Here is a 14877-nt window from a genome sequence, read left to right as displayed (position 1 = left end):
CAGGGCGCCCCCCCTGCACCTTACAGTGACCGGAGTGTGTGGGTTAGTGTGGGCGCAATGGCGCACAGCTGCAGTGCTGTGCGCTACCTCATGTGAAGACAGGAGTCTTCTGCCGCCGATTTCGATGTCTTCTCCGCTTCTGCCGGCTTCTGTCTTCTGGCTCTGCGAGGGGGACGGCTGCGCGGCTCCGGGAACGGACGACAAGGTCAGGTCCTGTGTTCGAACCCTCTGGAGCTAATGGTATCCAGAAGCCTAAGAAGCTCAACCTAGCCGCAGTTAGTAGGTTTGCTTTTCTCCCCTCAGTCCCACGTAGTAGAGAGTCTGTTGCCAGCAGAAGCTCTCTGAAAATAAAAAACCTAAAATACTTTCTTATTAGCAAGCTCAGGAGAGCTCACTAAAAGCACCCAGCTCTGTCCGGGCACAGATTCTAACTGAGGTCTGGAGGAGGGGCATAGAGGGAGGAGCCAGTGCACACCAGATAGTACTAAATCTTTCTTTAGAGTGCCCAGTCTCCTGTGGAGCCCGTCTATTCCCCGTGGTCCTTACGGAGTCCCCAGCATCCACTAGGACGTTAGAGAAACTATATATAGATATGTATGTATATAGATATAACAATGCACAGTAGATACTGGTAGTGTATCACAGAATACTTGTACTCAATATTCAGGTAGCAGTACACTTGTTCTTAACTAACTGTATAAAATGACATGTAGAATACTTAAGTGTCTGTAAATGCACAGCGCTAATGATACAGGTGGCTTTACAGAGGAGACCGTGCCCAGTAGTCCAGGAGATCAGCTCAGCTACTTGTGTAAAGATGGCGCCAAAATCTCTGCCAGGAAGTGAGGGAGAGACAGAGATGCAGCTCCAACACCAGCAGGACATGGAGACCGGAGCTGGGGGAGGGGTTAAAGGTAAGCGCCTTATCCCCTATGATGGTCCTCACCACTGGGTACAGTGGAGCATATGTAAAACGGACTTTAGCAAATCCGACCTGTGCTCCCTGCCCTGGTGGAAATAGTGGGGTCCATTTGCAGTACAGTGTCCACGCCAGCGGCATGGTCCATCTCCTGGGATCGCAATTTACCGGCGGATCCCACCTGGGGGACCCTGTTTCCTCCTCCCTGATGTGTAGCCACGCGATCAAGGAGAGCGTCAGCGGTGGTGTGCCTGAAGACCGGTGCGCCTCCGCTACAAGTACCCGGGAACCCGGCCGCGGGAGTATGCAGCGCTGCTGGGGAGGTGATGGAGCAGCAGCACAGAATGTCAGAATGACAAACAGTGCTGCGGCCCTTGAAGTCTTCTTAAAAAGTGCATGTCAGGAATGCCTAGCGCAGCCCCACCTGTTAGTGACCTGCTCTGCAGGCAGCAACTTACAAACTGAGCTCCAGTGCCCGAAGGCGGGGTTATAGAAGAGGCGGTGCAGTGCATGCTGGGAACTGTCAAAGCTTTAGCCTGTTGGTGCCTCGGATCAAGATCCAACTCTACATCCCGATGTATTCCCTTCGGAATCCCAGTGTACCCCGCTGCAGTAAACAGGATTTTAATACCTACCGGTAAATCCTTTTCTCATTGTCCGTGGAGGATGCTAGGGTCCACTTATTGACCATGGGGTATAGACTGTTCCGCAGTAGCCATGGGCACTCTTAAGACTTTTCAATGGGTGTGAACTGGCTCCTCCCTCTATGCCCCTCCTCCAGACATCAGTTATAGGAACTGTGCCCAGGGAGACGGACATTTAGAGGAAAGGATTTACTTTAATACTAGTGGTGAGATACATACCAGCTCACACCTCAACAATGCCGCACACATGGCAATCAACATAACACACGCCAACAGGCATGAATCAATTGCAGCAACAAGCTTAAACTAAGATAACACAACTTGTGTATAACTAGACTGCAAGTAAAGTACGCACTGGGACGGGCGCCCAGCATCCTCTACGGACTAGAAGTAAAGGATTAACCGGTAGGTATTAAAATCCTATTTTCTCATACGTCCTAGAGGATGCTGGGGTCCACTTATTGACCATGGGGTTTATACCAAAGCTCCAGGAGAGTGCGGATGACCCTGCAGCACCGATTGACCAAACTTGAGGTCCTCATCAGCCAAGGTACCAAACTTGTAGAATTTTGCAAACGTGTTTGACCCCGACCAAGTAGCTGCTCAGCAAAGTTGCAATGCCGAGACCCCCCGGGCAGCCGCCCAAGATGAGCACACCTTCCTAGTGGAATGGGCCTTCATCGACTTCAGCAACAGCAATCCAGCCGTAGTATGAGCTTGCTGAATCGTACTTCTGATCCAACGTGCAATAGTCTGCTTGGAAGTAGGACACCCAATCTTGTTGGGAGCATACAGGACAAACAAAGACTCTGTTTTCCAATTTCGAGCTGCTCTAGCGACATAAATCTTCAAAGCTCTAACCACATCTAGAGATTTTGACTCAGTGAACGTGTCAGTAACAACTGGCACCACAATAGGTTGGTTTATGTGGAAAGAAGAAACCACCTTTGGAAGAAAATGTTGGCGAGTTCGCAATTCTGCCCTATCTTCATGGAAAATCAGGTAAGGGCTCTTGTGAGACAAGACCCCCAATTCAGACACCCGCCGTGCGGATGCCAATGCCAAAAGCATCACCACTTTCCAAGTGAGAAACTTCAACTCTATCTCTCGTAGAGGCTCAAACCAATCCGATTTAAGGAACTGCAACACCACATTAAGGTCCCATGGTGCCACTGGAAGAACAAAAGGAGGCTGGATGTGCAGAACGCCTTTCACGAAGGTATGAACCTCTGGAAGAGAGGCCAATTGTTTTTGGAAGAACACTGACGAGGCCGAAATCTGGAGCTTGATTGACCCCAATCGGAGGCCCGCCTCCACACCAGCCTGCAGAAAATGGAGAAAACGTGCCAAGTGAAACTCTTCCGTTGGAGCCTTCTTGGATTCACACCAAGACACATACTTTCTCCAAATACGGTGGCAATGTTTCAACGTTACTCCTTTCCTGGCCTGAATAAGTGTGGGAATGACTTCTTTCGGAATACCCTTACGGCTAGGATCCGGCGCTCAACAGTCATGCCGTCAAACGTAGCCGCGGTAAGACCTGATACACGCATGGCCCCTGCTGCAGCAGGTCCTCGCGAAGAGAAAGAGACTGTGGATCTTCTATGAGCAACTCCTGAAGATCTGGGTACCAAGCCCTCCTTGGCCAGTCTGAGGCAATGAAGATTGCTCGAACCCTTGTTCTTCTTAGGATCCTGAGAACTTTTGGGATCAGCGGAAGTGGAGGGAAGACCCACACTGACTGGAATATCCACTGGGTCACTAACACATCCACTGCTATTGCTTGAGGGTCTCTCGATCTGGAACAATATTTCTGAAGCTTCTTGTTGAGACGAGATGCCATCAAGTCTACTTAAGGAACTCCCCAAAGACTTGTCACCTCTGCGAAGACTTCTTGGTGGAGGCTCCACTCTCCTAGATGGAGATCGTATCTGCTGAGGAAGTCGGCTTCCCAGTTGTCCACTCCCGGAATGAAAATTGCTGACAGAGCTTTTGCATGCCTTTCTGCCCAGAGGAGGATCTTTGTCACCTCTGCCATTGCTGCTCTGCTTTTTCGCTCCGCCCTGCCTGTTTATGTACGCCACTGCTGTTACATTGTCCAACTGGATCTGCACGGGATGATATTGAAGATGATGTACCGCTTGTCAGGGGCCGTTGTAAATGGCTCTCAAATCCAGCACGTTTATGTGAAGGCAGGCTTCCTGACTTGACCATTTTCCTTCGAAGCTTTCCCCCTGAGTGACAGCTCCCCAGCCTCGGAGACTTGCATCCGTGGTTACCAGGACCCAGTCCTGAATCCCGACTCTGCGTCCCTCTAGTAGGTGCGGACCGTATAGCCACCACAGGAGTGAAATCCTGGCTTTTGACGACAGGACTATTTTTTGGTGCATGTGAAGGTGGGATCCCGACCACTTGTCCAACAGGTCCAACTGGAATACTCTGGCATGGAACCTGCCAAACTGTATGGCCTCGTAGGCCGCCACCATCTTCCCCAACAACCGAATGCACTGATGGATCGACACAATGGATGGTTTCAATAATTGTTTTACAATTTTCTGGATTTTCAGAGCCTTTTCCACCGGTAGAAATACTCTCTGAACTTCCGTGGCCAGAATCATCCCGAGAAAAGACAATCTTGTTGTCGGTTCCAATTGTGACTTTGGATAATTTATGATCCAACCGTGTTGTTGGAGTATCGACAGGGAGAGCGTGATGTTTTGTAACAGCTGCTCCCTGGATCTCGCCTTTATCAGATCATCGTCCAGATAAGGAATTATATTGACTCCTTTTTGACGAAGGAGGACCATCATCTCCGCCATCACCTTGGTGAATACCCTCGGCGCCGTGGAGAGACCGAAAGGTAACGTCTGGAACTGGTAATGGCAATCCTGAACCGCAAATCTCAGATAGGCCTGGTGAGGAGGATAAATGGGAACATGCAGGTAAGAATCCTTGATGTCTACTGACACCATGTAATCCCCCTCCTCCAGACTGGAAATCACTGCCCGGAATGATCCCATCTTGAACTTGAACCGTTTCAAGTAGAGATTCAAATTCTTTAGGTTCAGGATCGGTCTGACCTAGCCGTCCGGCTTCGGAACTACAAAGAGGCTTGAATAAAACCCCTCCCCTTCTTGCGGCAAAGGCACCAGGACTACGACCTGTTCCTGACAATTTTTGGATTGCCGCTGTTACTGCTTCTCTTTCTGGAAGAGAAGCTGGCAAGGTTGATTTGAAAAATCGGCATGGGGGAACGTCTTGAAACTCCAGCTTGTATCCCTGGGATACTATTTGCAATACCCAGGGATCCAGGCCAGACAGAATCCAATCTTGGCTGAACAGTTTGAGACGTGCCCCGACCCGAGCGGCCTCCCGCAAGGGAGTTCCAGCGTCATGCTGAAGATTTGGCAGAAGTAGGGGTAGACTTCTGCTCCTGGGAACCTGGAGCCGCTGTGGGCTTCTTTCCCCTTCCTCTTCTTCTTACTGCAAAGGGGGAACCTCTCGCTCTTTTGTATTTATTGGGCCGAAAGGACTGCATGTGTGTGTGATAGGTCTTTTTTGCCGATGCAGGTGCAGAGGGCAAAAACGTTGACATACCTGCGGTAGCCGCCGAGACTAACGCATCCAGACCATTGCCAAATAAGGTCTCACCTTTATATGGGAGAGCCTCCATGTTTCTTTTGGAATCCGCATCCGCGTTACACTGGCGAATCCACAATGCCCGCCTAGCTGATACCGCCGTGGTAGCGGCTTGTGAACTCAAGAGTCCAATATCTTTCATCGCTTCTAGCATGTAGGCGGCAGCGTCTTTGATATACCCTAACTTAAGGAGTATCATCTTTATCAACTGTGTCAATTTCTAATGACACGCTGTCTGACCATTTTTCAATAGCACGACTGACCCACGCGCAGGCATTAGTGGGTCTGAGCAGTGTACCATTGGCAACATATATGGTTTTCAATGTAGTTTCCATCTTACGGTCAGCCGGCTCTTTTAGTGAAGCCGTGCCAGGTGCAGGGAGAATAACCTTCTTTGGCAACCTGGATAGTGCACTGTCTAACACAGGGGACGATTCCCATTTTTCCCTGTCCTCTGCTGGGAAAGGGTAAGCTAACTGAATCCGCTTAGGAATATGAATTTGTTTCTCAGGATTCACCCACATCCCTGCAAAGAGAGCATTTAGCTCGTGGGAAGGAGGGAACATGACTTTGGATTACTTTTCCTTACATAAATAAGCCTTCTCCTGAGGTACAGGCGAGGCTTCTGTAACTTCCAAGACGTCCCTTATAGCCACAATCATATATTGTATATTTTTTGCCAATTTATGATCTATTTCTCTAGGGTCACTATCGTCGACACAAGAATCAGAGTCTGTGTCGGTATCAGTATTCACAAATGGTCTCTTATGTGACCCAGAGGGTCCGCCTGCAGAAGGAAGAACTGAGACCTGAAAAATCACATCTTCCACAGATTTTCTCCAGCATTCAGCCTGAGATTCAGACTTATCTAACCTCCTGTTAATAAGATGCATACTGTCACGTATTTTTCACCCATGCAGGCTCTTGGTGTGCCGGCAGCGCCACCACATTACAACTCTGTGTCCCTAAAATGCCTACAGCACACCCTCACAGACACACTGGGACTTATAAGGGGACAGACCCACAGCAAAATCTGTCAGAGGGACACAGTATAGGAGCAGCCAGTCCACAACCCCAGCGCCAGTATGTAATGTCTGTGAACACAGAATGCCCACAGACAACAGCGCTTTTACACAGTAATTCACACTAGTAATGCACCACCAAACGCTTTGTGCCCCCCTTATTTGCACCCTGTACTTGTTGCCAGAAGTGGAGGAAAGGACCAGCATGGTCTCTGCAGCTGAGGAGAGAGAGGAAATGGTGCTAAGCAGTGTGCTGGCTGCCTGAGGAAGAATCTCCGACCCCGCAAATGGCGCGTTTTTCACTCAGTAAGGTCTGTTACTATTTACACTGGCGGGGGTAGGGCTGTGACAGCGGCATCTTATGCCCCCTTTGCGCCAGTTTAAGGTAATATTTTGCTGCCCAGGGCTAAATGCAGCACATCTACGATCAGTCACACTAACATGCGAGGGGACGCCCAGCACATGTCAGTCCGTGCCACGTTGCACAAGTACAAGTACAAAAGCATTGCACAGCAGCTATTCTATTGTATTTCATGAGTAGCTTCCAGCCAGCGCAGCTCCTGCTACTCGTCGCTGCCCGGGTCGAAGCGGCTGCGTGACGTCACGCAGCCACCGCGGCTCGGCCCGCCTCCCCAACAGTCCGGGCACGCCTGCGTTGCCCAGATCACGCCCCCTAAACAACGGTCAAATGCCACCGGCCTGCCTCCTCCCATCCAGCAACCGCCTCTGCCTGAGAGGCTATCGCTGGGCTAAGACAGCCGTCGGCTGTCTGGCATGCACCGGCGCACTGCGGCGCCGGCGCAGTTCAGATCTGAACGCACAGCACCGATCAGGTCGGAATCAGACGCTAAGTCTCCGTCGGGTGCAATACTGGTGTTCGTCCACCAGGTGTCGCTTTTGAAAACCACCATTGCACATGTGTGAAGTCTCCATTGTAAACTGAAACAATGCTTGTAGTTTAAGAAATACTTTGTTTTAGATGATTTCTACATTAGAAATGTGAACAAAGACGACTGGCTCAGTGTCTCCGACACACACAAAGAAATGCACAGTTCAGAGTTCTACATAGCTGTCTAAAAGAAATAAAAAAAATCATTATAATCAGCGATAGGGTTGGGGGACGCAGCACTACAGGAAAAAAAAGGAAAAAAATGTACAATGCGCAACATCACTATGTTACTACAGGTGTCAGTCACTTGTCTCCATAGCTCTCTTGGCATAGTGGTATCGCCAATGGTTACCATGCCCGTGAGCTTGGGTTTGATTCTCACAAAGGACACACTTGTATTGTTTCTCTGTGTAAAGTAGCATTAACAGATTTTTTTTATTTTCCCAAAACAAGCACTGTGCTTTATATACAAAAAAGCTGCAGATGCTAATTTTTACATAGATATACAAGTATGGCTTTTCAAATTACATAAGACATATCTTTACGAGACTGAGTTTACTGTACTTCTTCCTGGACCTCCTCACTGCTTTAATAGGCGGCCTCCCCCAGCCCCAATCCCACCCCTGTGAGACTTGTGATTTCACAGATTGGGTGTACTGCTTAGTAAATGACAGCATGAGCAATTAATTTACATACAGTAGTGCACTGTCCGTGTTGTGTTTTATTAAGCAGTGGGGAGGCCTGGGAAGAAGTACAGTAAACTCAGTCTTAAAGATATGTTTTACGTAATTTTAAAAAGCAAACTTGTGTATTTGTGTAAAGTAGCGCCTACACGGTTTTTCTCATTTAGAAAAATAATAAGAAATTTCCAAAAAGTTTACCTAGTTTAACTAGCACACCACCTAAACAAAAGATTAATTTGGTCAATTTAGTAAGAAACACCAGTTCAAGAACAGGGATATAATTTTTAAAATGTCAAGAGGTTATTACTTTGGACACCAAGTAGACAAACTGTAACCTGGTAAAGATTTTAGGTTATAGTAGTGATTAAGCTAATGATATAGACAAAAGATATACCTGTCCAACGAGTCCAAATGCTCGATCCAAGCTCCTTTGGTCTGTGTATTTTCTCACTTTATTATGAAGCCATCCTAACTCTGCAAGTCTGCCAGTAGCATCTTTTAGGGATTTTGACATGGCCACCTAAGACAAAAAAAAAAAAGAAGCTAATATTTACTGCCTGTTTCTATATTCTTTTGGATATCAAAATATAGCATGGTGACCCTGAGGTATCGGATTATAGATCATGTGCCCTTCTGCTTACGGGGTGGAGACAGATCTAAAAAGCTTTTACAGCTAGAAACTAAGTGGATTCATTTACTTGATACAATTCACCCAAGGGTGTTGAATGAATCCTTGAATCTGAGATGCTTCCTATAAATCTATATATATTATGCAATTTTATACATTATGTGCTATTTATTAGACTATATAGTCTTTGTTGTACTCTGTGATCTGTAGCAGTAGAACACGTTATTAGTCTCATTTAATATAAAGCAGGATATCCTATATATCGTTTTATATATATTTTGCACATATATCGTTGTTTTATTATTTTCTATTATGAGAGTTAGCCTATACACCATGTTGTTCACACTATTGTGATGTTTGATACATTGTATTAATTACTGTATTGGTCTGTAATATGTTGGTGACGCATGTTGCTATGGTTACGCTCTTACAGCCCCCACACACATGCTGGACGGGCCGAGAAACAGTCACTTTCGGATGTGACGCATCCGGAAGCCGGCCAGCGTGAATGGCAGCGGCGGGAGGTTTCAATGCCACGTAAGGTAATTAAGCTGTTTGTTTGTCACATATTGTTATCCTTACGACGGGGTTACAGCCCTAAAACGTTAATGCAATCAACCACACTTGTTTTGCTGTTTAAAAGTCTCTGAGTGCCGCCTCCTTCCGCTTGATGTATTGGGAGCTGCTTGCCTCTGAGGTGGGCACTGTGAGCGAGTATTACCACAGCCGAGGGCCAGCTCGAGTTCCATATCATCTTGCTGCAAATAAAATGATATATAGATATATATATATAGATATATATATATATATATCATAGAGGAAGCAGTCTAATATTTGCAGAATATGACACCAGTGCCCTCCTAGGTCTCCCTTAGCTTGGGATCCAATATAGCAGTTCTGGTCAGGCTGCACTCAGACGAATTTCAGAAAGACATAGTTGATTTAAAAAATCAACTGTGTCTTTGTGAAATTCGCATGACTGCCGCATGACCAGAACTGCTATAGGTATATACACACACACACAATATATATATATATATATATATATATATATATATATATATATATATATATATATATATATATATATATATATATATATATAAGGATTTTAAACCTACCAATAAATCTTATTCTCGTAGTCCGTAGAGGATGCTGATAGACGGGCTCCGCAGGAGACATGGGCACTTTAAGAAAGACTTTAGGTCTGGGTGTGCACTGGCTCCTCCCTCTATGCCCCTCCTCTAGACCTCAGTTAGAGAAACTGTGCCCAGAGGAGACGGACAGTACGAGGAAAGGATTTTTGTTAATCCAAGGCCAAGATTCTTACCAGCCACACCAATCACACCGTATAACTAGTAAACAGTTAACAGTATGAAAAAACAACGTAGCATCAGTCCAACCTGATGAAACTATAACATAACCCTTATGTAAGCAAAACTATATACAAGTCTCGCAGGAGTAGTCCGCACTTGGTACGGGCGCCAGCATCCTCTACGGACTACGAGAAAAAGATTAACCGGTAGGTTTAAAATCTTATTTTCTCTAACGTCCTAGAGGATGCTGGGGACTCCATAAGGACCATGGGGATTATACCAAAGCTCCAAAACGGGCGGGAGAGTGCGGATGACTCTGCAGCACCGAATGAGCAAACCTTAGGTCCTCCTCAGCCAGGGTATCAAACTTATAGAACTTTACAAAGTTGTTTGAACCCGACCGAGTAGCAGCTCGGCACAGTTAGAGTGCCAATACCCCTCGGGCAGCCGCCCAAGACGAGCCCACCTTCCTAGTGGAATGGGCCTTCACCGATTTTGGTAACGGCAATCCAGCTGTAGAATGCGCCTGCTAAATCGTGTTACAGATCCAGCGAGCAATAGTCTGCTTCGAAGCAGAGGCGCCAACCTTGTTGGCTGCATATAGGACAAACAGTGCTTCTGTTTTCCTGACTCTAGCCGTTCTGGCCACATACATTTTCAAAGCCCTGACTACATCAAGGGACTCGGAATCCTCCAAATCTCGTGTAGCCACAGGCACCACAATAGGTTGGTTCATATGAAAAGATGACACCACCTTAGGCAAGAATTGAGGACGGGTCCGCAATTCCGCCCTATCCATATGGAAAACCAGATAGGGGTTTTTATGAGACAAAGCCGCCAATTCCGACAATCGCCTAGCCGAAGCCAAGGCTAATAACATGACCACCTTCCAAGTGAGATATTTTAACTCCACAGTTTGAAGTGGTTCAAACCAGTGCGACTTAAGGAAACTCAACACCACGTTAAGGTCCCAAGGCGCCACCGGAGGTATAAAAGGAGGCTGAATATGCAGCACTCCCTTCACAAAAGTCTGTACTTATGGGAGAGAAGCCAATTATTTTTGAAAGAAAATGGATAAGGCCGAAATCTGAACCTTAATGGAGCCTAATTTTAGGCCCAAATTCACTCCAGTCTGTAGGAAGAGAAGGAAACGGCCCAGATGGAATTCTTCCGTAGGAGCATTCCTGGCCTCACACCAAGAAACATATTTTCGCCATATCCGGTGATAATGTTTCGCTGTCACGTCTTTCCTAGCCTTTATCAGAGTGGGAATGACCTCATCCGGTATTCCCTTTTCCGCTAGGATCCGGCGTTAAACCGCCATGCCGTCAAACGCAGCCGCTGTAAGTCTTGGAACAGACATGGCCCCTGTTGTAACAGGTCCTGTCTTAGAGGAAGAGGCCACGGATCTTCTGTGAGCATTTCCAGCAGATACGTATACCAGGCCCTTCGTGGCCAATCTGGAACAATGAGAATTGTCTGTACTCCTCTTCCTCTCATACCCAAGGTGTTGAGAATAATAAGAAAAAGAGGAGGAAACACATAGACCGACTGGAACACCCATGGTGTCACTAAGGCATCTACTGCTACCGCCTGAGGGTCTTTTGATTTGGCGCAATACCTCTGTAGCTTCTTGTTGAGGCGGGACGCCATCATGTCTATCTGGGGCAGTCCCCACTGACTTGCAATCTGTGCAAAGACTTCCCGATGAAGTCCCCACTCCTCTGGATGCAGGTCAAGTCTGCTGAGGAAGTCTGCTTCCCAGTTGTCCACTCCTGGAATGAATACTGCTGACAGTGCGCTTACATGATTTTCCGCCCAGCGAAGAATCCTGGTGGCTTCCGCCATTGCCACTCTGCTCCTTGTGCTGCCTTGGTGGTTTACATGAGCCACTGCGGTGATGTTTGCTGACTGGATCAGAACTGGTTGGTCGCGAAGTAAGTTCTCCGCTTGATGTAGGGCGTTGTTTATGGCCCTCAGTTCCAGGACGTTGATGTGAAGACAAGTCTCTTGACTTGTCCAAAGTCCTTGGAAGTTTCTTTCCTGTGTGACTGCTCCCCACCCTCTGAGGCTCGCGTCCGTGGTCACCAGGATCCAATCCTGAATGTCAAACCTGCGGCCTTCCAAAAGGTGAGCACTCTGCAGCCACCACAGGAGTGATACCCTGGCCCTGGGGGACAGGGTGATCAGCTGATGAATTTGTAGATGTGACCAGGACCACTTGTCCAATAGGTCCCATTGGAAAGTCCTCGCATGGAACCTGCCGAAGGGAATGGCTTCTTATGTTGCCACCATTTTTCCCAGGACTTGAGTGCAATGATGCACAGACACTTGTTTTGGCTTCAATAGGTTCTTGACTAGAGTCGTGAGTTCCTGAGCTTTTTCTATCAGAAGAAAAACCCTTTTCTGGTCTGTGTCCAGAATCATGCCCAAGAAGGTCAGACGAGTCGTAGGAACCAGCTGTGACTTCGGGATATTGAGAATCCATCCGTGTTGCTGTAACACATTCAATGAAAGTGACACGCTGTTCAGTAACTTCTCTCGTGATCTCGCTTTTATGAGGAGATTGTCCAAGTATGGGATAATTGTGACACCCTGCTTGCGCAGGGGCACCATCATTTCCGCCATTACCTTAGTAAAAATCTTCGGGGCCGTGGAAAGCCCAAATGGCAACGTCTGAAATTGGTAATGACAATCCTGTACCGCAAATCTCAGGTACGCCTGGTGAGGTGGATAAATGGGGACATGAAGGTATGCATCCTTTATGTCCAGAGATACCATAAAATCCCCCCCCTTCCAGGCTGGCGATGACCGCTCTGAGCGATTCCATCTTGAACTTGAACCGTTTTAAAGAATAGGTTCAGGGATTTTAAATTCAATATGGGTCTGACCGAACCGTCCGGTTTCGGAACTACAAACAAGGTTGAGTAGTATCCCTTCCCTCTCTGAAGCAGGGGAACTTTGACCACCACTTGTTTAAGACACAATTTGTGAATAGCATTTAACACTATCTCCCTTTCTAGGGGAGAAGTCGGTAGAGCAGATTTGAAAAACTGGCGAGGAGGCACCTCTACGAATTCCAGCTTGTATCCCTGAGAAACAATTTCTATTGCCCAGGGATCCACCTGTGAGTGAACCCAGATGTGGCTGAAAAGTCGAAGACGTGCCCCCACTGGGGCGGACTCCCTCAGCGGAGCCCCAGCGTCATGCGGTGGATTTTGCAGAGGTCGGGGAGGACTTCTGTTCCTGGGAACTAGCTGTGCAGCTTTTTACCTCTGCCAAGAAAGGACGATCCGCGTACTCTTTTGCTTTTATTTGAACGAAAGGACTGCATTTGATAATGTGGCGCTTTCTTAGGTTGTGAGGGAACATAAGGCAAAAAATTCGATTTACCTGCCGCAGCTGTGGAGACCAGGTCCGAGAGCCCTTCCCCAAACAATTCCTCACCCTTGTAAGGTAAGATCTCCATATGTCTTTTTGAGTCAGCATCACCTGTCCACTGCCGGGTCCACAGTACTCGTCTAGCAGAAATGGACATAGCGTTTATTCTGGAACCCAGTAAACTAATTTATTTATTTATTTATTATTTATTTATTAACAGTTTCTTATATAGCGCAGCATATTCCGTTGCGCTTGTAAACTAATGTCTCTTTGAGCATCTCTCATATATAAGACAGCATCCTTTATATGGCCTAGGGTCAATAAAATGGTATCCTTATCTAGGGTCTCAATTTCCACTGATAAGGAATCGGTCCATGCTGCTACCGCGCTACAAAACCAGGCCGACGCAATTGCCGGTCTGAGTAATGTACCAGAATGTCTATAAATGGATTTCAAGGTAACCTCCTGCTTGCGGTCAGCAGGATCCTTAAGGGTAGCCGTATCTTGGGATGGCAGCGCTATCTTTTTTGACAAGCGTGTCAACGCTTTGTCCGCCTTAGGGGAGGATTCCCACCGTATCCTGTCCGTTGGCGGGAAAGGATACGCCATAAGAATCCTTTTGGGAATCTGCAGTTTTTTGTCTGGAGATTCCCACGCTTTTTCACATAATTCGTTCAACTCATGTGAGGAGGGAAAAGTTACCTCAGGCTTCTTTCCCTTATACATGTGTACCCTCGTGTCAGGGACAGGGGGTTCCTCTGTGATATGCAACACTTCTTTTATTGCAATAATCATATATCGAATACATTTAGCCACTTTTGGCTGTAACTTTGCATCATCGTAGTCGACACTGGAGTCCGTATCCGTGTCAGTATCTGTTTCTCCTATCTGGGATAGTGGGCGCTTCTGAGACCCTGAAGGTCCCGGCGATATAGGGACAGACATGGGTTCACTCCCTGACTGTTCCTTAACTTCAGCTTTGTCTAATCTTTTGTGCAATAAGTTCACACTAGCACTTAAAACATTCCACATATCCATCCAGTCAGGTGTCGGCACCGCCGACGGAGACCTCACATTCATACGGTCCCCCTCCTCCCTAGGTGAGCCTTCTACCTCAGACATGTCGACACGCGCGTACCAACACACCACACACACAGGGAACCTCTTATCTGAGGATTGTCTCTCCAAAGGGCCTGGTGGGGAAACAGAGAGAGTATGCCAGCACACACCCCAGCGCTATATGAACCTGGAAAAAATAAGATTTTACTCACCGGTAAATCTATTTCTCGTAGTCCGTAGTGGATGCTGGGGACTCCGTAAGGACCATGGGGAATAGACGGGCTCCGCAGGAGACTGGGCACTCTAAGAAAGATTTAGTACTACTGGTGTGCACTGGCTCCTCCCTCTATGCCCCTCCTCCAGACCTCAGTTAAGGAAACTGTGCCCGGAAGAGCTGACATTACAAGGAAAGGATTTTGGAATCCAGTGTAAGACTCATACCAGCCACACCAATCACACCGTATAACTTGTGATAAACTTACCAAGTTAACAGTATGAACAAACAGAGCATCAACCAATGGATGCCAACATAACATAACCCTTTATTAAGCAATAACTATATACACGTATTGCAGAAAGTCCGCACTTGGGACGGGCGCCCAGCATCCACTACGGACTACGAGAAATAGATTTACCGGTGAGTAAAATCTTATTTTCTCTAACGTCCTAGTGGATGCTGGGTACTCCGTAAGGGTAT

The 14877-nt window shown here is 47.2% G+C and overlaps 1 protein-coding gene across 2 annotated transcripts in view; it reads right to left on the bottom strand.

Moving 5' to 3' along the window:
* TUBGCP3 (tubulin gamma complex component 3) overlaps positions 1-14877 on the bottom strand; it is a 634372-nt gene that overhangs the window by 355839 nt on the left and 263656 nt on the right. For both annotated transcript variants that reach the window (XM_063953156.1, XM_063953155.1), the window contains exon 8: positions 8191-8316. In XM_063953156.1, coding sequence (XP_063809226.1) covers positions 8191-8316 — 126 coding nt within the window. The remainder of the gene's footprint in view (positions 1-8190; positions 8317-14877) is intronic.

This window comes from Pseudophryne corroboree, chromosome 2 (genome assembly GCF_028390025.1).
Source record: "Pseudophryne corroboree isolate aPseCor3 chromosome 2, aPseCor3.hap2, whole genome shotgun sequence".
Taxonomy (NCBI): domain Eukaryota; kingdom Metazoa; phylum Chordata; class Amphibia; order Anura; family Myobatrachidae; genus Pseudophryne; species Pseudophryne corroboree.
The sequence above is the reverse complement of the archived record's forward strand: the minus strand, read 5'-3'. Positions and strand labels throughout refer to the sequence as shown.